The sequence below is a fragment of the Pseudonaja textilis genome, chromosome 11 (genome assembly GCF_049901715.1).
Source record: "Pseudonaja textilis isolate UNSWEBS1 chromosome 11, rPseTex1.2, whole genome shotgun sequence".
NCBI classification, from domain to species: Eukaryota; Metazoa; Chordata; class Lepidosauria; order Squamata; family Elapidae; genus Pseudonaja; species Pseudonaja textilis.
In genome coordinates, this window is record NC_142000.1 from 2,946,232 (window position 1) to 2,970,577 (window position 24,346).

At 43.1% G+C, this 24,346-nt stretch overlaps 1 protein-coding gene across 2 annotated transcripts in view; it reads right to left on the reverse strand.

Annotated features, from left to right (window-relative positions):
- GLG1 (golgi glycoprotein 1) overlaps positions 1 to 24,346 on the reverse strand; it is an 81,292-nt gene that overhangs the window by 26,118 nt on the left and 30,828 nt on the right. For both annotated transcript variants that reach the window (XM_026714417.2, XM_087940413.1), the window contains exons 4-14: positions 19,387 to 19,602; positions 18,032 to 18,235; positions 16,440 to 16,511; positions 15,056 to 15,239; positions 11,858 to 12,072; positions 9,184 to 9,305; positions 7,916 to 8,017; positions 7,633 to 7,786; positions 4,946 to 5,083; positions 2,272 to 2,358; positions 913 to 975 (exon numbers count right to left, since the gene is read on the reverse strand). In XM_026714417.2, coding sequence (XP_026570202.2) covers positions 913 to 975; positions 2,272 to 2,358; positions 4,946 to 5,083; positions 7,633 to 7,786; positions 7,916 to 8,017; positions 9,184 to 9,305; positions 11,858 to 12,072; positions 15,056 to 15,239; positions 16,440 to 16,511; positions 18,032 to 18,235; positions 19,387 to 19,602 — 1,557 coding nt within the window. The remainder of the gene's footprint in view (positions 1 to 912; positions 976 to 2,271; positions 2,359 to 4,945; positions 5,084 to 7,632; positions 7,787 to 7,915; positions 8,018 to 9,183; positions 9,306 to 11,857; positions 12,073 to 15,055; positions 15,240 to 16,439; positions 16,512 to 18,031; positions 18,236 to 19,386; positions 19,603 to 24,346) is intronic.

Consider the following 24,346-nt stretch of genomic DNA (forward strand, 5'->3'; position numbering starts at 1 on the left):
TCCACTATAATACAAGACTGCACATTACACCACCACCACCCCCGCCCATCACGTAGGTAAATGCGTTTTACTATACTCTAGCTCCTTCCTCACATCCCCTCAGATGTTACAATACATATATGTCGGAGTATATTCAGTAACTGGCAGGGACATGGTTAACAAAGAAAGCATGGCAACAGACCAGCCAGTGGGAGCTGACAGCCTGGGTGTCAGCTGTACTGCAATGGAATACTTGCTTGCTTTCTGAAACTTGCATCTGCTCTGAGCTGCTGCTGCTTGTGGTTTTGCTTACGTTACATTGAAAGAATCTACAAATGGTATTGTGCACTTTACTTCAAATGTTATGTTTATAAAGAAGTTAATGATCCTGCTGAATGAGTCATCTGTGTGTTTTACGGACTTGAATTTCTGCTGCAAAATCTAATATACTCTGAGGGAGATGGGCAATTTAGAAGTAGGAAATAAAAGTACAGGAGGACTCTTCCGCCAGCAATTCCTTTGCAATAATTCCAATTAGTCTTCTTTCAGCAAGTATTCCATTACAGTACAGCTGACACCCAGGCTGTCAGCTCCCACTGGCTGGTCTGTTGCCATGCTTACTTTGTTAACCATGTCTTTGCCAGCTAAGAAAGCCCAGGAATCTGAAAAAAGCAGCTATCCTGATCCAAACTTCTCCAGTCTGACTCCTTGCAGATAGGAAGTGACTGCAATCTCAGGAATCCCCATCTCCAGTATATTGGAGGCCATTTGCCTGTGCAAACTGCTGACAATCTGCAGGAGCAGAACACTTGCAAATGACAGAGGTTCCAAGAAGCAACACTTAGCGGAAAGGGCATCAGGAGAAATACATCTTGATGGGAAAGGGCTTTTATGCTAATGTGGCCAAAACTATGATAGAAAAGAATCACTCACATGGCAGAAATTCTGGATGATGGGTTCACACGCTCGCATCAACAAGGCTTCTATCTGGATATCCTGTCAGAGGAATCCAAAAAAAAAACAGTCAGTTCATTCTAGGTCATGCCCAATTTTTAACACAAACGATGCTCTTAAGATAATTAATACTTCTGGTTCCAAAACTGGCAATTTAAATGAGAATTAAATAGTTACCAGCCCATAAATATTGCAGGGGGGTGCCAGACATGACAGGAATGCTATATCCTATAGTTCATTTGTCCTCCTAAGAATTTAAAACCATCTCATTTCCCATTCCCATAAAATCTCTCTGTTTTCCTGCATGACTATATAAGGATGTTTCCCTCATCCATTAAGTTTACTTTTCGATTCTCTTTTTATAGAAAGATGCTTTCTCCACCAGGCCCTCTTATAGCATCTCCTCTGTTTAATCTAATAATTCTCCTACTTTATGAGTGGATACCTGGACACGTGTGCCAATCCCTCGACTTTTCCTTAAGCATCTCAGCAAGCATTGCAGCCTGTGCAAATATTACATTTCCACTGGCTGCAAATAAATGCCCTTTCTTTCCAGGTCAGCTCATACATACATATCACAAAGCCTTGCACATCACAATTTGTCCTGTCCTTGCATTTTCACTTAAGTTGTTTAAGGCATCACCGATAGAAAATGCTTCTTATTTCTTCTTGGGCACTCAGATTAAGCCAAGTATGTATGTCAAGCTTGAGGGGAAAAAATGGAGACTCCTCCACTTAATTTTATTGCCACACTTCTGTTAAGTCTCTCTGCTTACTCAATCGATGAAGTCCCTCCCTGGAAACTTGATATTTTTGCTAAGTTTCTGCCGCAGCCTTTCTGCTTTCTCAGCAAGAAGGAATCGCCCAAGAAACATCCGTTTAATGTATAGATATAAAAATTATCGTAAACAAGGCAGAGAAAAGGTGCCAAGCACGATTTCTGGAATTCTATTTTGTTTCCACAGCCAGGAACTGGATTCATTCCACTTTGGTATTCAAATTTTCTTTTTCTGACTTCTTCCATCATGCCAAGTTTCGTTCTCATTCCTTTCTGGGTTTTTTTATTTAAAGAGGTATGGCACTGATGGACAGATACCGGACCAAGTCTCCTCACATCATTTCTTATTTTGGATTGGAAAGAAGCAAAGGCTAGCCACGCATTGCTTATTTGTTCATAGTTCTGCCTAACTGCCATAATTCTCAGGGGTAGCAGCCTTTGATTATTTCTCAAGGTCTACCCATTCTAGACACTGGAAGATAAAGCACAGCACGGACAACGACACAGTATTGAGCGCCACAGAATAGAGGAACTTCTTCTTTTGAAGAAAGTCATCTCACCTCAGATTCCAGCTCTGTCAGGTTTCCAACGACCTCTCTGCAGTCAGTTACCAGATCATCCAGATGGTCCTGTAGACATTCAAGTTCCTGCACGTAAAAACAACACACCATTCCTTAGGCCCATTTGATTATTTCTTTGAGAATCCTCCAAATGCACAATGAAATGGCTCTGGGTTACTTCGATTTTCCACAAAAATATCCCCAGGATTCTGCTATCGATTTTAGCAATGGTGTTATATATCATTTTTCTGAAAACATAAATCCTGACTCAATAAGTCATAATTCTTGCTCCAGGTTGTATTGAAATAAGAAAGTCTAGATTCACACTCCTCTGAAATACTACTGGTCTCTCAACTGGTCATTCTTTTACCAAAAAATATTTGGCTTAAGACAAAGTAAGAAAGGTTTTACACCTAGGCAAGAAAAACCAAATGCACAGGTACAGAATTAATAGCAGTAATTGAGATGGATCTAGGAGACTTGGTGGACAACCACTTAAATATGAGCCAGCACAGGGGCTGCCGCCCACAAAAAACCCAACACAATTCTAAGCTGCATTAACAGAGGGACAAAATGAAGATCTCGTGAAGCGTTGGTACTGCTTTCTAGTGCCTTGAATACTGCGTCCAGTTTTGGCCAACACAATATAAAAAAATTGTTGAGGCTCAGTAAAAGAGTGCAGAGAAGAGCAACAAAGATGATTAGGGGACTGGAGGCTGAAACATGAAGAACAATTGCAGGAATTGGGTATGTCTAAGACTAATGAAGGAATAGTGATGACATGATACAAATGTTCCAATAACCGACGGGTTGTCTCAAAGAAGAGGAAATCAATCTATTCTCCAAAGCATCTGAAGTTAAGACAAGAAGCAATGGTTGGAAACTAATCAAGGAGGGAACCAACCTAGAACTAAGAAGAAATTTCTTAATAGCTAGAACAATTAATCAGTGGAATGGCTTGCCTTCAGAAATTGTGGGTGTTTCAACAGTGGAGATTTAAGAAGAATTTGGACAGCCACATGTCTGAAACGGTATAGGGTCTCCTGCTTGAGCAGGGGGTTCGACTAGAAGACCTCCAAGGCCCCTTCCAACTCAGTCATTCTATTAATGCACAATGCTAAAACCAAAATGACTTCCAATTTTTGCATAACATATGGAATGTGCTTGGATTCTTAAATTTAACTGGCACATATTTCCCAACTAGATTACAATATGTCTGGTTCTGAATCCTTTACTTCATTTCCTATTCCTCTGGCTGAATAAGCAATTGGCCTTGCCGGGGTAAACAGCTTTTGGGCAGCTCAATCTTCACTCAAATATGCAAGTTGCCTTTTAACTGTCTACCTGTAAGAGCAAGTGCCAAAACCAATCTCCCCTTCATCAAACTCCTTGGAAGAAAGGCAAGATAAGGTCGCATGAAAAAGCTATTGAAGAAAATGTTCCCCGCTTTGTTCAAATATTCATTATGCCAAATAATAAAATCAATTTAGGGAAACCTCTTATGAAAAAGAGCCCCAAACATCTCCTGCTTTGGGGTTCTTCCTGCTCCATTAGAATTTCTACATTAACATGCTGAAGGGATGTCAAAAGACAAAAACAATCAGGCTGAAGTTGCTTCTCCAGGTTTTCCACCAAGTTACAAAGGTTCTACTTTGGGGTCTCTTTCTTCAATTTTTAGTTCCATACCAGCTCAGGAAGTCTGGGAGTTGGAGTCCACGGGCCCTACATTTTGCCAGAGTTCCCACCCCTGCACCACACATTTCCCCTTTAACACCCATAATTTCAAACATCCTTAACAATTTAATAATGTAGCCACCCCGTTTCTTGACCAGCAATCTCACAACTCCCTTTTCCTTATTACTTCCTGCTGGATTCCCGATTGATTTTGCTTGTGGCAATCTGGCAGGGAAAGCCACAAATCGCGATCACGCAACTGCAAGATGTCACAACTGTCGTAAGCGCAAACTGGTTGCCAAGCATGCAGGTTGCAATTGTGCAACGGCAATGACCAGAGTTTTGAGGACAGGTCATAACCACGACTCATTCAGCACCATTCCAATTTTACGTGGTTGCAGAATGAGCGGCCGCTAACCAAGCACCCCCTGGAGTCTTCACTGCAGAAAGCAGCAAGGACAGTATTCAAAATACAAAAGAGTAATCTGCGGGATCAGCTCCCTACCCTGGTTGCTGGAGTCAGTTCTCTCGTCAACTATGCTGTTTTTCTACTACATTCAGTGAAGGGAAAGGTTTACCCCTGTCCAGTCATGTCCAACTCCAGGGCACGATGTTCATCTCCGTTTCTTGGCCAACGTTGTCTGAAGACAATCTCCGCGGTTATGTGGCATTTAGCATGGCTATATGCCAAAGGTGTACGGAATGCAGTTGCCTTCCCACCAAAATGGTACCTATTAATCTGCTTGCGTTTGCACGCTTTCAAACTTGTACAAATTCTCTTCGACCAACACGTGGCCCCACAAGCAAGCAACTTTCTATTAAAAGCGGTTAAGTTACAGGCGTAGATATGCTCCTATTCTAAACCTGAAGAAATGTTATGCTGTCACATTATTTAAAAGTGGAGATATTTTCAGGTAATTACCATTTCTTAGCCCGCCCGCCCCCAAATGTAACAATTCCAGTCTAGTCTAATTCTGAAAAGAATGAATGCCGTAGTTACCTGTCCCGTTTCGGTTTTCTCACTGCACCACTTCCCCAAATCTATCATGCACTTGTCTTGGAGGGATGGATCGAGTTTCACATCCAAAGCTCGCTGATGCAGAATTCGCTGTACTTCCGCTCTGCATTCTCGGGATAACTACCAAAGACAAATAATGGACATTTGCGATGAACAAGCCCATTCAACCAAACATTTCGAAGAGTTTTTTCTTCCAGATGCAGATACCAATTCTCTTGCTATTCTGGGCCAAACCCAGTGCCAGGGCAACACATTGTCTTCTCTGAGTCTTACTTTCTTTGCAGTCCCCTTCCAATTCTTATTTTCATTGTCATTTGAATGGCTAAAAAGTTTAAGAAAGTACTTAAATAAATCAAAAGAAGGAAGCAACTGAACCAATTGGGTCAAACTGCAATTCTTGTTATAGGCAACTAAAAATACCTCCAATCTCTACTTTGTGTTTGAGTCAAAGTGCTCACAACTCCAGACATTCTACCCTACATTTAAGAAAGTGCTTACACCAGAAGCCTCACAAGCATTGCATGGCTGGATAAACTGTTTAATTATAGAAAACCAAGTCATATATCAGCAGAAGACCCAACTATTGGACAATACAGAAATCAGATTAAAACTAATGTTCTAAAAGATTAAGACTATGTTAAATATAGCCAAATATATTGGGGAAGGAAGCAGGGAAGGAAAGTAAGAGATGCTCCATTGATCCTCTGGTCTTCTATAAGTTTCTTCTATAAAGCTGACTGTATGAACTTTATTTTAATCTACAAAATGCCACAATCTCATTTCAAAAATCCATTCTTTCTTGGAGGCAGTTTATGGTTCAATTTCCCCAGATCTCAAACACATGGCAAGAAAATGATAAAACCAAGGTGTTATTTGCACAAGAAAAACTTGATCAATCCCACATCCACAGCTGAGCAATAACTTGCAAAATCACCACCACACACACAATTTCAGTTACTCCTATCTGTAACATTGGGAAAGAGATCTTCTGGTAAAATGGGTAAAATATAATTTTCCAACTTGTTTTTTTTTTTTGTCCCCAAACCCAGTCTTTAATTGCAGAAGATCTGTAGACTTTGTTATATCCAGATGACTCTACAGTAGAGTCTACAGACCTTTAACAAATCCAGTCATCCAGACGACTCTACAGCAGGGGTGTCAAACTCAAGGCTCGGGGGCTGGATCCAGCTCATGGGTGCTTAGATCTGGCCCATGGGACCCACCCCGGAAACAGCAAAGGACTGGCCCGCAATACCTTTGCCAGCGAAAACGGAACTCAGGACAGCTGTGTGTGGCCTTCCTGAGCCCTGTTTTCACTGGCAGATGGTTGCAGAAGTCTGTTCTGACCCGGGCTTTCTCAAACCTAAATAAACACAAATTTATTTTAAAAATAAAACCTATTTTATTGCAACACTGGGAATTGCTTTCATTCCCAGCCAGAATTAATATTAAACAGTTCCCTAAGATAAGCCCACGCTTTTCAGTGCTGTGGAATGTTGTCAAAAACAGAAATATCCAATTAATTATAATAGAAACCAATCGAAGTATCAGAAAAAAATCAACCAGAGTACATAGAGCTTCAAGGAGGAATCAGAATCTAATGATCTTCTTTGCTTCCTGCAAAGAGCACATCAACGAGGGCTGACTTTTATCCCTTATGGGAGGGGCAATCACCTCCCAACCTTACTCCCAAGTCGCCCCTTCTGCTTCAGCTGCTCTCGCCTTCTAGCAGCTCTGCGCGCATGCGCACTGGGAACAGGCTCCACTTGTTCCTCTGCCTCACTGCTGCCAGACTGCGGAGGCTCCGGAGGCAGCACCCCACTCCCACATGGTCCTGGCCCCATCCCTGCATCGGATGCAGGACCCTCATCCAAGTCCTCTCCAGACTCCCTGACTGGTCCCCTTTCTTCCTCACTGTCCGATTCTGCTGCCAGCTGCACTGGCTGCTGGCAAACCACAATAAAGGCCATCACAGCCGAAAATGGAGTCAAGAGCCCGTTTTTTCTGGCAGAGCGCTCAAGCAGGCTCTCCCAACATGAGTGACATCGAGCTGGTCATGCCCACCCTGGCCACGCCCACCCCAGCCCCCCAAGGTCAAAGACCTTGAATCCCCCAAGGTCAAAGACAACCTTGAGTCAGCCCTCAATGAGATCGAGTTTGACACCCCTACTCTACAGTATTGCATGAACCCTGGACCAAAGACCATTACAGCTAAAATCCAAAATACCCAGAAAGCATCCAATTCAATCCAATATGGATCTCAGTCTTTCACCTCTCATGCTACTGAATATATATTTGATATATTCAAATATATATTCTGATATGAAAGTTTATTGCATTATGAAGTTTCACCCAGTGACCTCATTACAGACGCAAGAGAAATAACGATCTACAGATTTTCACATGAAACTCCGTAATATGTGAACATCCTAACGTGTACATGGAGCTTCACAGCCAAGAAGGCTGGAGTGTAAAGATCCAAGCAACTTGTCCAGAAAAAACACTGCATTGCCTTCCCAGATGTTCCCAGACCTTCTGATCAGTTTCTCTGTCCCCTTAAAAATATTCAAAGACCGCTTCAGGAACTAAACCCACTGCATGCTCCAAAAACCCATTTATTCTCTGAAAAGCACTGAGATGTGTCAAGATGATGAGAGGATAATGCCTACCCTTCTTCCCTGTTCTTCTGTGCGATAAGCATGTCTGTATAGGCAGGAGAAGACCGCTCCAGGAGGAATCATCTCGCTTGTTTCATTCCAACCATGGGCGTGACAAAGTCGAGAGGCATCTCCTTGGCACTTACGGTAGAGGACAAAATCCAACCTAAGGGAGCCGAAAGAGCATCAAGGTGAGATTCCTGGGTGACCTTGATCCCCACAGTGGCAATGGACAAGGTAGGAGGCCCCATAGTCACAAGCAAAGCCCCTCAAAGCCCCAACCCTGTGCACTCACTTCCAATCCCGTGAAATAAAGTACTGAAGCTCTAAGAGCCGGCGTTCACAATCCTCCACCATCTTCTCTGTGTACAAGTGCTCCATGAGGCAAGAAAGAATCCTACAGGGGAAGCAGGAGAGTTAAGACTGCAAATACAGCATCTCTGAAGCTCTCGTATGAGGTGCTACAACCGCTAGCCTCTCACGGGCAGGCAGGCGAACCAAACTGCCTACAAACGGGCTGCCTGTGGCAACCACACAGCCTTCTCTGGATCAAGAAAAGGTCTGTGTCTGGTCCACACTGTCCCTATGTTGCTTATCTGTAAGGCCAACTTGCAGCAGTCACACGATCAAAATTCAGAACCGTGGCAACTCATTTATGTTGCAGTGTCCTGGGGTTGTGTGATCCACTTTTGCAACCTCCTGACAAGCAAAGTCAACGGGGAAGCCAGATTCATTTAACAACCACGTTACTAACTTAATACCGTGTTTCTCATATAATAAGGCCGGGCCTTATTTTTTTTTGAGCCCCGAAAAAATGGCTAGGTCGTCTGTTCGGGGGTGACTTAATTCCCCCCCTCTTGCATCTTTGAGTGGGTGGGCAGCGACGGCTTGGATGTTGACCTCGGCGTTGGTGGGGCACTTCATATCGAGGTCAACACAGGCAGCACCATATCCGGGTGTGCAACAAAAGTACTTCCTAATGGCAAGCCCCCCCCCCCATTTCACATGTTTTAATATAGGCCTTAATTTGGGGGGAGGGGCTTAATTTCATTTCATGCCTATAAAACATGCTGGGACTTCCTATTGGGGGAGGCCGTATTGTTGGAGAAACAGGGTAAATGCAGTGGTTTGCTTAACAACAGTGGCAAGAAAAGCCATAAAACGGGGCAAACTCACTTAACACATGTTTCACCTAGCAACATAAATTTGGGGCTCAATTGTGGTCGTAACCCGAGGACTATCTGTAGAATAAAGTTATATAAATGTCAGTAGCTTTAGAGCCCAATTTATCCCACAGAGGCTTTCTTCAAATTTTGCCACTAGCCGCTCCGAATTGGCAGGAGGAAGCGGTTTATTTCCCCGGTAACTGAGGGATGCAGAAATGGCCAGGAAGATGCATGGCTCTTAACGTATCATCACAACACCAACCTCTTCTAATCTTTCTTAGTCCAACTCTTCCCTCTGCAAGAGACCCCTGGAATCCATCCCTCTCTGTGGCTCCCCTCCCATCTCAACGAAACACGTCACAAGTGTGGGCGAAAAGGGCAGGGCTCGGTCACCTACATGGGATCTCCGGAACGGATGTGCTTGCAGGCCGTTTGGATCACTGACTCGCAGGCTTCATTCAAAGCTCGATCAATGCGATAATCCGCCACAGGGTCCACCTCCTGGATCAGACTCTGAAGCTGAAGGAGGGAGAAAACCCAAGACTTAAGGCCCAGAATCCTCGTTGGGACAAGCAGCTGTCTCGCCAACCACTTAAATTCTGGAAGGAGACCATGATTCCGAAGCATGGATGCCACCCCTTCCTTGCAACTACAACATGGCCAATAGCCCACCAAGGAAAGGTGGCTTTGGGCAAAGGGTTTTTCGAGCCGAACCCAATCAAGAGCAAATGGCTGAACTTTTGACAAGGTCAGATCCCGACTTTTTGTAGTTCTGCTCTTTCACTTAGAGCAGGTAACCTGAAGTCAAGGCAGGCAAAGTGTCAGGCTACCCCCCACAACATCTCGAGGATACAGACATTTGCAACCCAAAGTATTTTCCTGTTTGTCAGGCCCTAAGAACCAAGACAAAGGGTGTCTGTTCTTTGTGCCATATAATATAGGTGGGTATATACATAATTTTGTATTTGTTTGTTTGTTTGTTTGTTTGTTTATCTTGTCGTGTTTATGTAGTGTAAAATTGGAGGTGGTGGCCCTTTTAAGTGCTGTATGTAACGAAATTTCATCTTTAATGTATGCCAATTAGTATACATTCAAAGTAAATAAAGCTATTCTATTCTATTCTAATGTGGAGTTACTTCTGAGCAGTTATTATTCCTCACCTATAGACAGAAAACTTACCAAACTAAAGCAACTATTTGTATAACTACAGACATATTCTAAGAATCACTAAGGAGGAACCTTAAATCTCTTCGTCCCAAACAAACTTTCCATGCTTTGCTGCCTCTTTGCTTTCTCAGCCGCTCCCTCCTGGAATCCAGACTACATTCCACCACACTCATTAAGCAACTAAGATCAATCTCAGTGAGAACAACTAGAACCAACTTATTCTACATGGTCTTTTCTCTTCCTAGAACTGACAGACAGGAGGGCAAGGGGAAGCCGTGCTGGGCAGTGGTCTTCCCAATTCCAGCCGTGATTACGAGTTGCAGCCAACCAAATCTGAAACAGCCTTCAAGTAAAGGGTGTTTGATGTGAATGACAGCCTAAAATTAGTGCTCTTAGCTATTTCATTTGGGATGGGAAGAAGGCAAAATATAAGCGATTGGACCCAAAATAAAGCAATTATGGTAAACATATTCCAGTTTAATACAGGAAAACATTAACAGAGAGATGGCCAGTTTCCAAAGAAAGCAGATCTGAGTGCAGTACTGAAGTGATCTCAAAGCTTATTGCATCCTATTATCCATTCCTGGAAAGAAAAGAATGTGGTAAAAGGTTCTTGTAAGGAAGAAGATTTATATTAAAGCCTTATCACTTGATGGTTTTCTAAGGAAAACAATGGTCAGCTTTTAACATTCTACTTCTCGATTCAGTGGAGAGGAAATTGGCCACAGCCACCTGTTCGTTGTGGACTTGGGACTGCAATTAAACCGCAATGTTTCCAAATCCTCGCACCATCTTTGCAAGCTAAGTGAGTTCCCTATTTCTTTGGAAACAAAATTCCTCCTGAAAACCCAAGTGCCAACTGCCAGGAAGTGTGGCAAAAGGGGATCAGCTGACCTGCACCCCAGCCACTCCTTTCCCAACTGACAGGTTGCAAGTCCCTTAATGAAAACCTATCAAGACAATCTAGACTCTCGGAAGGCATCAAACCACCAACTTCCTTGCACTAATGCACCATGCAATGGAGGTGTATACCCAACAAGCCTGCAGAGGATACCAGCATAATCTGTGCCTGTCTGGGAAATAAATATGCTGCTCTCTCCACCCGAAGTACAACACCAAGAGGTTCCTGCCCGTCACATCAAAGCACGAGGAAGTTTTTGTTTCAGTCTCGCACACACAATTCCTTGGGTTTCTTTCTTTAATCTCGATTCTACTTATCCTCCATCAGCTCGAAACAAAATGATCAGAGCCCCTTCTTTTATATGCAACCAGTAAGTTCTTGGCAGAATAAGAGTCTGTTATTGAAGAAGAGGGAGAAAGCAGTGATAAAAGATTCATGCTGCTCCCTTTTATCGTGTTAATTCCGGCAACTATGATGTATTTGGAAATGCCGAATGGAAACACTGTGCTGGAAAGATATGTATGCACAGGAATAGGGGAGGTGGCGGCTATATGGAGTAGAACCAAGTGAACATACCTGAACCTAAGCTACCACATTCCCACAGCCATGTGGGGGTGGGGGGGGGGGAGAGAGGGAGGGAGAGAGGGAGGGAGGGAATGAGAATGAAGGCTAGCTGCTCCTGGTTTTTATGCTTGCTATAGAAAAAAAAATGAAATTTAGAATGATATAGCAATGGCACTTAGACTTATATACTGCTTCCCAGTGCTTTTACAGCCCTCTCTAAGCTGTTTACAGGGTCAGCCTCTTGCCCCCAACAATCTGGGTCCTCCTTTTGCCCACCTCGGAAGGACGGAAGGCTGAGTCAACCTTGAGCCTGGTGGGATTTGAGCTGCCAAATTGCAGGCAGTTCAATATGCCCAAGATATCCTAAACTTCAGCAAGCACCAAATGGACTGGGGGGGGGAATGTGTAGGTGTAGACCCCCCCGCCCCACCCAGCTTACTGAATGTTGGCAGCTGTCCCCCAAGTTGCCTTTCTCTCCCCGAACCACTTTCATCAGGCAGTGCAGAGTGCGGCCCTTTCGATGCAGCCCCGAGCAATGGTGCTCGATCTCGGTGCGGCAGCCGAGGATGATTTCTGGGCTCAGGGAGAAGTCCTCCATCAGCATCCGCCTGTAGTCCAGCATTTCTCCCTGGCATTCGCTGCTCACCTGCCGGCCTAGGGGAGAAATCAGAGGAGATTCAGGTATGGTGGAATAGAATCCCAGCAGCACACCGAGTGATCGTGCGCCTTGGATTGTTGGAATGGCACGTCGGAAGAGTTGCTCCGGCTGTGACTCATATATTACACAGACATTCTTGTTGCAATAACAAAAATTGGGAAAGGATTTTCCACTTGGAAATTTTATGTTTATTTCAGCATCAGAAAGCTGATTTTAAAAAAAAGAATGACTCCACTGAGTAAAAGGGATGGAGCAGAGGCAGGAACCAACCCAGCTATCGGCAATTTTAGTGTTTTCTGGCTTAAGCCTTTTTCCAATAGAACGTTGCTTTAAATTACTCACATACATATCTGAACATGTTTTGTTTTGAGACTGCCACCTCTTTTATTGAACGCTCTAAGCCAATTTCTACTGTCTTTGTTAGGAAAAGTGCATGGAATTTTAGATTTCCTGCCACTGGCTATGACTCCATCCTACTTCTATAATGCACAGTTGTATTATGGTCAATTCCTCTTTACAGAAATCCTTGGATTCATTGATATCTGGAGCTTGTCTTGCATGGCTGCTCATGTCAGGCCACACTACAACATCTCAGGTGGGTTAAAGGTCAGGACTTTAACTTGCCCTTCCAAAATGCAACATTTTCTTTTGGGCCAGCCAACTGTCATGGATTTGTGCACCCGGAATTGTTGTCATGCTGCATCACTTACATCTGTGTATAAGCTTCACCTCACCAGAAATACAGCCTGACATTCTCCTGTAGAATTTGCTGGTATTATCCAGAATCAATTGCTCACTCAGCCATTGAGAGCTGCACAGCAGCCCCAAGCCATGATACTCCCACTAGCACGCTTCACAGTTGAGTGAGGCTCTTTTATAGAAATGCAATCTTTCATTGTCTCCAAACACAATGTTTCTCATTAATGCTTAAAAGCCCTGCTTTGTCAGTCTCAGCTACCGACACAATCTTGTTCCAATAGCCTGCTGGGTCACATTCAGGGGGTCTTTGGCAAACCTGAGACAGACAAAAATGCCGTTTCTGAAAAATAGTTATTTTATCCTTAATATCTTCCGATGCAGATTGTTCTTCAGTTTTGTCCTGATGGTAGACTCATGAACACTGAGATTAGGTAAGCCAAGGGTCAGTAGATCCTTTTATCATTACCTTGGGGTTCTTTGGAGCCCCTGATCTTGGATGATCAATTCTCAGAAGAATAACAAGGTGTACACCATTTGTACACCATCTGCCTGACTGGAATCCAACATCTCTGGAAATCGCTTTGTAGCCCTCTCCAACCTCCTGAATACCACTAAGCCGTGTTCCAAAGACCACTGAGCTCTCTTTTAACTGTGACATGATTTATTGCTACTATTTTCTCCTAGGAAGAGAAGCTCCAAGAGGGGGAAAAAATTAATGTCTTTTTTTGAAGAGACAGAGCTGCTCAAACGTGCCCTGAAACTCACAATCATCTTCTTTGCATACACTTCCATACACTTTGCATACACTTCCCCCCAAAAGACAGTGGATATTGGCTCAAAGTCTTCAATAAAGCTACCTCTTTAGTTTCTCTTTATCTATTAATAGTCTTTAGATCAAGCTCTGGTTGTTTTGAAGGTCACAATTCTGCAGGATTATGGATGGATCTAAAGAAGCGTTTCAAGCTTTGTGTGGACTTCAATTCCCACAATTCTGGGAACTGAAATCCACACATCCAAAAGTTGCCAAGTTTGAAAATGCTGTTCTAAGATTCCCAACTTTGGTGTCACCACTACACATATTAATTCAGGGGTAATCAGGTTGGCTCCAAATTAAATTAAAAATATAACATTGGTTTTAATACTGTTAAATAGCCCAGGGCTCAACCTTCCTGCAAAGGCTGATAAAAATATTTTCTTTTTTTATATTAGCATTATTATTTATGCTATTTTCTTTGTTATATATAAAATTTCCATATCTACAATGGCAGTGTACTGTTTGGGTACAATCTCTTTTAAATACAAGTAATAAATCTTACAGTAACTAACTATTATTCTCACAATCTATTTACCATGATCTTCACTTATCCTTATTAAACATTTCCCATTATTTAATTAAACACTCTATTCAGCTTTATCTATAATTGGTTAATAATATCAAACATTATAAACATCATATTAACATCACATTTGTGACCATTACCCACTAATTCTGTTAATCATCATGTTTACTTATCCTAATTATTCAATATTTAATTAGTTACACATTTATTTCATCTTTGTTTACATATCCTCCTCCATTTTAAGTTTCTAACTTCTGCTTCTATCACCATTGATAAAATAGTTCCCAAGTTAAAAAGTATTCTTCCTTATCCTTAATTTTCAGTGTTAGCCTATCCATTTCAGCACATTCTAATATTCTCTTTATTACATTTTCCTCTTATAGGTATATTTTCATTTTTCCAATTTAGTACCTATACAATTCTCGCTGCTGTGACCACATGTAAGATTATACGTTTTCTTGACCAATGTGAATGTCTGACTCATCAGGTGTAAGGAACCAGAATGATACTGACAGCAGATCAGAATAGTTGCAGGAGGTTTTTTACTCACCTGTTTACAAGAATCTTGCTAAATTAAATGCACTTTCTACAGAACAGCCAGATAACCACTCCAGGGATGCGGGTTTTTTTGTTTTGTTTTGTTTTGTTTTTTGGGGGGGGGGAGTGTTATTCTCTGTGGCTTCCTCTCCTTCAGAGATTCTAGAGACTGACATGATTTTCAAGAACTCGCGCAAAACAATACTGAAGTCTTTTTTACATTTCAGATGCTATACTTGTTTAAAAATATATATTATTATTATTTAACGTGTACAACATCTTTCCCTCTGTGCTATCTAGGGATTCTGCATGCATTCCGTTGACAAGTGCTGCACCCCCAGATTTCTTTCTGTTCTGTTCACAAACAAGGGTTTGAGGGAACAGCAAAACAAACGAGCCCCACCTCTGTGCACAGCAGATTCGAGACACATGAGCAAGTAAGAGAGACGGGCTTCCCGGGTACGAGGCAGATTCTCCACGTTGCAACGGTACTTCTTCAGATCGCTTTTGCAGGATTTTGCCAAGGAGTAGCTGACTTTGTAATCCTGGGCAATCAACTTTTGCCGGGTTGTCAATGCATCCCGACACTGAAAAGGGCAAGCGAGAATTCAAGTCAATTTACAATTCATCTTTGATTTATACTGATTTATGGCATAATTAAAATTTTGTACCAATTAAAAATGAAAATGCATCTGAATTAGAAGATTACAAAATGTTCCATAGTTACAAAGTGTTCCATTTTTCTATATCACATCCATCCAATTCTTTTTGGGAATGGTCCAACGTTTTTTTCTGGTTATAAATCTTTTGGAGCAGGAAGTGGCTCTGAGAAACTATGAACTCCTGTTCCAAAAGATTTATATATAGACCAACCCTGGAAGGGCTGAATCAGTATGTATCTAAAAGGAAAGGAGAACATTTTCTTACTCCCCAGAACAGACAGTTTTGCACAAGCTTAATATCAATACATCGCCGCTTTTGTCATTCAGAAATTATCTTGACTTTCACCAGACCAAGCGACAGTAATATTCCAATGGACTAGCACAAGGTGTTCTTTCAACTTCCTCTGCCCAACAAGTTGACTTGATGAGTATTTTTGACCCAAACTGGTATTTATTTCCAGTTTCAGGCAAAACCTGGTCCATAGTGAACAATGGGTTCATTTAGCAACTGCCGCGTTCACTTAATATAACCTCCACATTTGCTTAATGAATGCCACAAAAAGGTTGTAAAAATGGTTTTGGTCTTGTGGTAGATCCACTTCATGGCCATCACAATGTACCACGATCACTTCCAAGCATAATTATGATTGTAAGTTGAGGATTACTTGTGCTACATTCTGCAATTCAGGGCGACTTTCCCCTGGGCCACAGAACAAGGACAGAGATGCCTTAATACTGACCCCATCTCTCCACCTAAATATCCTCTCCTTTCCACTGTCTTTCTACCCAGCTAATATGATCTCCATAGACCTGCCTGAGCGGGCTTAAAGGAATTGGGAAGTTTATGATTCAGCCTCTTTTAGGAACCCAGACATCATCTCAAAGGTAGCATGACCTAGCTTATCTCTTTAAGCCAGAAGGTGGTTTATTTGAGCATAGCCTGTTTATGTGAATAACCAACTGCAGCATGTGAACTCATGACTCTAGTTAGTCAGCCGGCTTGTCCTCTCTTGGGTGCATAGATTAGAGAAACCCAAGAGGTGACTGAGAAGCCAAACCCTGGGTGGAAGAGGGGCCAGCAACTAAAAGGGCTGAATTCAGCACTTTCTCTTGGAGGACACTCACCTTTTCACTCATAGCATCTTCGAACTTGTGGTTAAATAGACACTTGTATACCCTGCCTTCGCCTGCTTGAGTCTGTGAATAAAGCAACAGTTCTTTAAGTAGGTTTGGCTAGGATATATAATTTAAAAAAAATATTTGTATTATAGTCACTTCCAAAGATCTGATACATATGGTTATTCACCATATGCTGTTCCAATAAACTCATGAAGACAGACTGAAACACAATTATTATCAAAGCCAAATCAAATGAAGCTTACAGCTTCAGCTAACTCTCCATTTTACTTAATGTATTTTTGTTCACTGCACCTCCTCAACTGCTTTTTAATCATAACCCTGTACTTTCTAGTTTACAAGTCTGTTGCTATTTACAAGGTTGCATCCTCAGTTAAATGAAATCACGTTGAATCAACTTTTGTTCTTTTGTAGTATTTGTTTGTTATTTTGTAGTAAAAAGTAATCTCCTTAAATCAAGCTTGACTTTTTGTTGCCTTCATGGCTCTGCCCAAGAGTTTCCTTGGCAACAATACAGGCCATATTATGGGTGTTTCCTTCTTTTTCTTCCTTTTCTATTAATTGCCAAGCTGGCCTACAGTTTGGAAATCTCATCCCAAAACAGACCACGCCAAAGGTTTCTCAGTCCAGACAATGCCAGTGTGCTGTGCCTCTCGCTCACACACACACATGTAACCAGAGTTTAGTGGGCTTATTAATATTCTCCAGCAATTCCCTTCACCAAAACCCCAGAACTGTCCCAATTAAGTCCAGCCACGAGCAGACCAATGTTAGTCCATAGAGCAATGGCCAGTGAGTCCCCAAGGCACTTGAAAGTTTCCCTATAAAAATAAACCCACCGGGTAAAATTAAATCCACAAAACAGAAGATTCACGAGGCAAAAAAGGTCTAGAGTTCACAAGGCACGATCCAAAGTCAAGGCATGGTGTGAATCCAATGCGAGGCAGGAATCACAATGGCCAGAAAATACATAGCTAGGAAATGAACAGGTTGTTCCCAGCATGGCTTCCATCTGTCTACTGAGCTAAAATAGCCAGCTTCTGACGCAGTCCATCGAGAAGGGCGAGGCTGCCTCCACACAAGCCATCTGGCTGGCCTGAGCTGCTCCTGTCTTTTCTCTGCCCTTTGTGTTCTTGGGTCAGGTGCAGAAGGCAGCCCCCTCTTTCTCAGGGGTGTCGAAACTGGCAACCCTAGGCTGGATGCATCACGCGCAGGCCATGCCAAGGCAAAAAAAATGCCACGATACGTCATGTGATATCCCGTGACGCGACCGAGTTTGTTCACCCGCGCTCTTCCTCATTCCTGATCAGCTGCAGGTATATGCAGCTTCCCCCACCTGAAGCCTCAGGGCTGTCCTGCTGCAGTGCAGCGCTTCAGCCAAATCCCCCTCAGGCAGCTGCTTGGAGCCACTGACCAACTGCCCTCCGGATATGCCTGGAACTGGTTGATCTTCCCGCAAGGTGACATATGAAAAGGTACCTGGGGATACCAGTCTGGGGGAAGACCTCACAGCCAGCCAGATTTGCTGAAGGGGGACATTTTGGCTAAAGGGGGGGTGGGGGGGCCGAGCAGAAACTTACTGTTTCACAAAAGTGCTCCCGATCATCTCGGCAAGCAAAATAGAGATGCCGGTCCAGGTGGAAGTCATCGGATGACAGCTCCGCCACTCGGAGAATCGCCTTCATGCAGGACTCCGAGACTTTGATGCGATGCTCGTTGTCCTCGGCCACTTTTACCAGCCCTTTCTCCAGGCAGGCCACCACTTCCCCTTGAGAATGGGCATCCTGCATGCAGAGGAGGAAGTCATTCAACAGCAAAACCAATATTTGGTTCCATTTCCTTGACTTACGGCCATTCATTAACCACTGTTCAAAGTCACGACAGCACTGGGGGAAAAAGTGAATTACAACTATCGCAGCATCCCCATTGTCACTTCATCAAAATTCGGTTGCCTGGCAACTGGCATGAGTTTATGACCGCTGCAGCATCCTGGAATCCTCTGGTCGCCATTTGTAACCTTCCCTGAGGGCTTCTGAAAGCAAACTCAATGGGGGAGCTAGATTCACTTGACGACTACATGATTCATTTAATGACTACAGCAATTTGTTTAACAGCCGTGGTGGCAAAAAAAAAAAAATGCATAAAATTGGGGGCAACTCACTTAATGACCATATCATTAGCAAAGGAAATTCTTGTCCCTATTGTTGTCATACGTCGAGGGCTGCCTGTTTTCAAAATGCAAAACCGAAGGTGACTTCAATCTAAGGGCATTCTCAGCCAATCAAAAGCTAACTGACTCTTGCCAAAAATATGTCCAGATAATAACACGAATTCCATATAGAAATAAGAAATCTAGCCATGATCTTCCAGAGGTGCTTTTTTCAAAAGGCAAGTGGGCTTCCTTGTTTTTCTTTTGAAGTCATTTCGCTTCTCATCTCATCTCCTCCAAGAAGCTTCTTCAGCTCTGACTGGATGATGGGGAATGGAAGGATTTATATTTCTTGCAGACAGCTGGCTATTTGCGTCCTTTTAGCTGGTCACTGAGGCCTCCTGGAGGTTTTTCTGTGTCCTCAAGGGTCACCTAATGGTTCCCGTAGTCTGAATTTTTTTTCTCCTGAAATCTGTTCATACTCCCATACCATTCGAAGGGTGTTCATCCCAAATTGGATAGCTAAATCCTTCCATTCCCCACCATCCAGTCAGAGCTGAGGAAGCTTCTTGAATGATAAGCAAAACATCTTCAAAGAAGTAACAAGGAAGTCCAGTTGCCTCCTGAAAAAGCATCTTTGGGACAACCTAGACGACTGAGAGTCTCCACAGACTTTTAGCCATAATCTTCCAATTGGTTTCTTCAAAGCAGGTTAGGTAACTTTGTTCTTTAGAGAAATGATGCTCCTCCCCCAAAATTAATCGATATAGAATCAAAATAGATTACCTTTTCTCCCGGTCGAATGCTGCCACACTTCAGGAGGTTAATATCAGACCTGCAGTGATCCATAAATCCACAAATCAGGCGGTAATCGCTGAAAATTATGGCTGTCATTTTGGTGATGTACTGGTGACACTGATATTCGGTGATGTTTCCTCTGTGCTCCACCAAGCAGGAGACCAAATAACCTTTTCCGACTGGTTCATCAGCACATTCTTTGATCTGTTCAGAAAGATCCACGATAAAATGAATAGATAAAATGCCCAGACCCCGTGGGAGAATTTAGCTTACCAAGTTCCCATCCTTTAGTTTTCAGTTCAGAGTTAAAAACCCAGATTCCAATTTTCAGAGAAAAGGGCTAGAGCAGATATTAAGGCATCAGGAGTTATGGATTCCCTACAAATATTCAGAGAATGAAATGTTAACATGTCAGTCTGGTTGCTCACTCTGAGAAGCCAAGGTGAAACTCCAGAGTTAGGGTATCCAACTTTGGCAACTTCAAGACTTGTGGACCTCAACTCCCAGAATTCTCCAATCAGAGATGCTGGCTGGGGAATTCTGGGAGATCCCCAAGTCTCAAAGTTCCCAGCTAGGACATCCCTGCTTTAGGTGGCCAACCTCTGCAGAGAAGGTCTTGGAGTGATTGGTGGCTTTTATCATTACTGTCCATGAACTAAATCCAGGGGGAAATATCACAGCTCTCCTCCAAGGTAAGAAAATAAGCACCACAGCGGACCAGGAACCTTGAAGCCATTCAAACCCAGCCAGAGACTCAAAACAATGGCCTTGATGTGTAAAATCTTTGCAAAAGAATCTTTGGAGGCACAGAGCACAGTGCAAAAGCTACTTCCTGCTACACAAATACTAGTAAAGCTGGCTTTTTATGAGAGCTTGAAAACATCTTCAAATTCTACTCAAAGAAATTCAAGATAAGGCTGCCTTATATATTATATTATAGGTAGTCCTCAACTTATGATCACAACTGGGGCTGGCATTTCTGTCGTAAGTCAGTGTGGCCATAAAGCAAGTCATCAAGTGACCGGACCCCGTTTTACAACCATTTACCACAGTCATGATTAAGCAAATCGCCACGCAAGTCCAGCTTGGCCCCCAAGCATCCTAATGGGGATGTGACTGGTATGATGGTCGTAAGTGCAAGTCCAAGTCATAAAATCACTTTTTCTAAGGAAGTTGTAAATTTGAACTGACATTAAATGAATGGTCGTAAATCGAGGACTACCTATATACTGTTCAAGCAGGTTGTAGGCCCTATATTCTGAGGCTTGGGGACTTAACGATACAGAATGCAGATCATGGTAGTGAGGAGTTTTCTAGCAACAAAGATTTGAAAAAGAAAGTTTCAGGTCCCAGGTAAAGCTTTGCTGGCTGGGGAATTCTGGGAGTTGGAAGTCCGCCAGGCTTAAAGTTGCCAAGATTAGAGGCCCCTGAAGTAAAGTCCCTGCTATACATGTTGAATATATTGAAGGAATCTCGTGGCATTTACCCATCAAAACATATCTCTCTGGAAGTTAAAAAAAAAAAAAAAAAGTTTAAAACTGAGCTAGCTGACCAAGTCAGGGGCCAACAGTACATAGGCCAAGAGTAAATGGGAGTTACTAGGAGAACCACAACCACAGAAGAATTATCTTAAACCGGTTAACCACAAATGGATTCCCTAGTGAGTATCTAGGGATCGGTGTTAATTGTGGAATCACACCCTTAAAAAAACTGTAATGACGCATCACAAATGTCTGCAGTTGGAACACTTGTTTAAACAATGATAATTTTAATTCTCATCAAGTAGACCTTGGTCTAACGAAATCGTTATATTAAATCGTTCTTTTTAATGCTACATTTCTAAAAGAAATCTTTCTAATTACACAGAACTGGGTTTATACAAAGGCAAGAAATCTGATCCGTAATCGCATCCTCACTTGTTGATAAAAGAAACCCATTGTATCAGAGATTCCCAAACCTGGTCTGTGACCCGCCAGGAACCAAGCCCCGCAAGCGAACGAAGCCCCATCTGCACATGAGCAGGACCTAGGCAGTGTGCAAAACCACACCCCTCCCTAGGCGACAGAAAAAGCATCCGTCATAGAATCGGCACCTGGCACTCAAAATGTTGGGGTCACTACATTATATAGTGAAGAGGCAGTGGCCCTTCTTAAACTATCCTGCTTAAAATACAAATTTTATCCGTGTGCAACAGGAAAAAAGAATGCTCTATTTTGTACTCATGCCTTAGTTGCAAAGGTACCCACACAAGTGCGTGTACGCTTGGAAAAGAACAGATTTTTTTTTTTCCAAAAATGAGCACTTCCAAGAGAAATGCAGGGGCCAACTCCGATGGACTGCTATGATTGCAGGAACTTAAATTAGGTGGTGTCATGTACTGAAGGTCTGGAGTATTTTATAGCTGCAACAAACACAAAAAGAACAAGCTATTTTCACCTCTTCCTACTATACAATACAGAACAGGTTCCCTGAAGGAAGAAATGTTAATGGGTAGGGGGGAAAAACCCCACCTATGGCACTGAAAGCTGAACTTACCATTTTTTCCTCTTACAATTCATCTCTAATAAAAACCGTGTTTGACAATTCTTGCAGCCAGGAAATTAATCAAATAAAACTATTGTGTGCAGTTGGTGTTGCTAATCCAAGTGCATTTTTAAAGAATCATTCACGGGTGGTTCTGCTATCAATCCCTGTCTCACCACTAGATAGAAACTGCATAAAGCATTACCCAACTAAAATCCACAATTGTCTTTTTTTTGTATTGAGACGCTTTTTGCTTAGAGCCAGTGAACAATATTTGCGTAAAATCTCTCCTGTGGTATTTTATCCGATGACAAATAACCTAAAAACAACTCGAGGGTGAAGGCATGAAATGGCAGAGCGCTAAACAATCAGTACAACCTTTGGTCAACTTAGTGGTCAGCTATTGGCACAGTTTAGAGACTGAGTATTTCATTTATTGGATCAAACAAAAGAGAATCAGCTAACGATAATATACAAATGATTACCAGAAGACTGGTAATTGGATGGGGCCATGTTAGCCTTCAAAACTAAGCCTTGGCTCCATGCAAGATTCAAATTAAAGATGTCTTCCTTCAGCAGCTACTGGAGAATCTGGGGCACGCTTAGAAACTTCATTTGTACTGTTGAGAGGATCGCAGCTTTGTGGGTTAAATCCTGCTTTCCAGTTCTTCATACATTTAATTGCAGGCATGTGCAAAAGATGATATATCCTTGAGCTGGTGAGAATCGAACCGCTGGCAGTTGGCAGAGTCTGCCTGCAATGCTGCATTCTAACCACGGGGGCTCTGGAACAAGCCAGAGTCATTGACTTAGGTATATGGCCTGCTGGGCTAATTTATTTTCTCAATAGCTTTGGCTAATAGCCAGAAGAAACAAGCAGAAGACAAACAAAAGGTTTCTGCCAAGGTGGCTAAGATGGCCACGTTATGTGGAATTCCTTCAGGTCTGTAGGCTATGATGAAGTAGAAAGGCTGTTCCTGTGGTTGTCTGCAGCCATTCGCGGACGTGATTGTGGCTCTTTGGTGGATTTCATGGCCCGTTAACGGAGTGACCTGAGAGAGACAGTGCCCTCATTTGAGAAGGGGCCAAAGCCAACAGCCTTGAAATTTGGCAAACCTGCTTGCCTTGCAGCTGGGCAAGCTCAAGGATAGGAAAGCTACCCGGATTTGAGTGAGGTGTCGTTTAATGCTAGTCTGGAGTAAATACAAAATCTTGAAAGCTGTAAGAAGTTCATTAAGGTGACGATTCTAGACTGGACTCAAATGCTCCTTCCCTGCTTTCTTGCCACCTGGGCTAAACTAATGAGATACGGTGTTGACCGACCCAGTCTCTGCCTCTTGATTGTTCGTTATGGTCATTCTCTTCCAATCCTTTCACAACCATGGAGGAAGGCTACTGAGACCGGGGCCGCAGGAACACCTTGGAAGAAGTAGATTATCAGAAGCCTTTTCACTCCGGGTTCGGAACTGGGCCTGGGTCAAAATCAGTAACTCTTGTGGAGGTCTGCTGCAGGGACTTGGATGGGAAGAGCCTTCCCTCTTGATGGGCCTTTGATACCCCATTTTGTGATCTGGTTCAGGAGAGGAGAGAAACGTGCGGCAGGCGGGGAGAGGGGCAGGGGGTGCTTCTGGGTGCAAGGCTTCCAGAAGACCAGGGATCCAGGGCACCCAAGGTAGGGTGCTCAGGTCAGAAGCCAGCTCCACATGCAGATGAACAGGAGGGCACAGAGGAGGACTTTGTGCCCTGGAGGAAAGGTGAAAAGCCCTAGGAAAAATGGAGCTGCAGGTAGTTCTCACCTTGTGACCACAATTCACCCCAAAATTTATGTTGCTAAGTGAGAAATCGGTTACGTCAGCTTTGCCCCATTTTACGACACATTTGTTACGTGAATCAATGCAGTTGTTAAATCAGTAACACGGTTGCTAAGTGAATCTGGATTCCCCATTGACTTTGCTCGTCAGTATGTTGCAAAAGATGGTCACCATGACACTTCGAGGGTCATAAATGTGAGTCAGTTGTCAAGCCATCCGAATGCAAATGACATGACTGTGCGGATGCTGCAATGGTCATAAGTCTGAAGTTGCAAGTCATAAGTCAATTTTTTCCAGTGCCATTGTAACTAAGTCAAGGACTACCTGTACTGTGAAGGAGATTGTGAGGTATGTGTTTGCACACCACATTGGCTGAAAGCTGAAGGGGGGGTGTAAGCGAGGCTGAGCAGTTAAGAGAACTCAGTGAAATCTTGGAATGCAGGGAAGAGAGCGGAAGTCAAGGTTGGGAACCAGCCAAGGTCAGGAGCATCATGGGAATCAGAGTCACAGAGGGTCCCCTAATTGCTGCATATACCTAGCGCTAGTGAGGAGGTAGGCAGGCAGGCAGCCGGCCAGGTCCTGGTGTGCTTACCACTTATTCACAGGACCTTTGC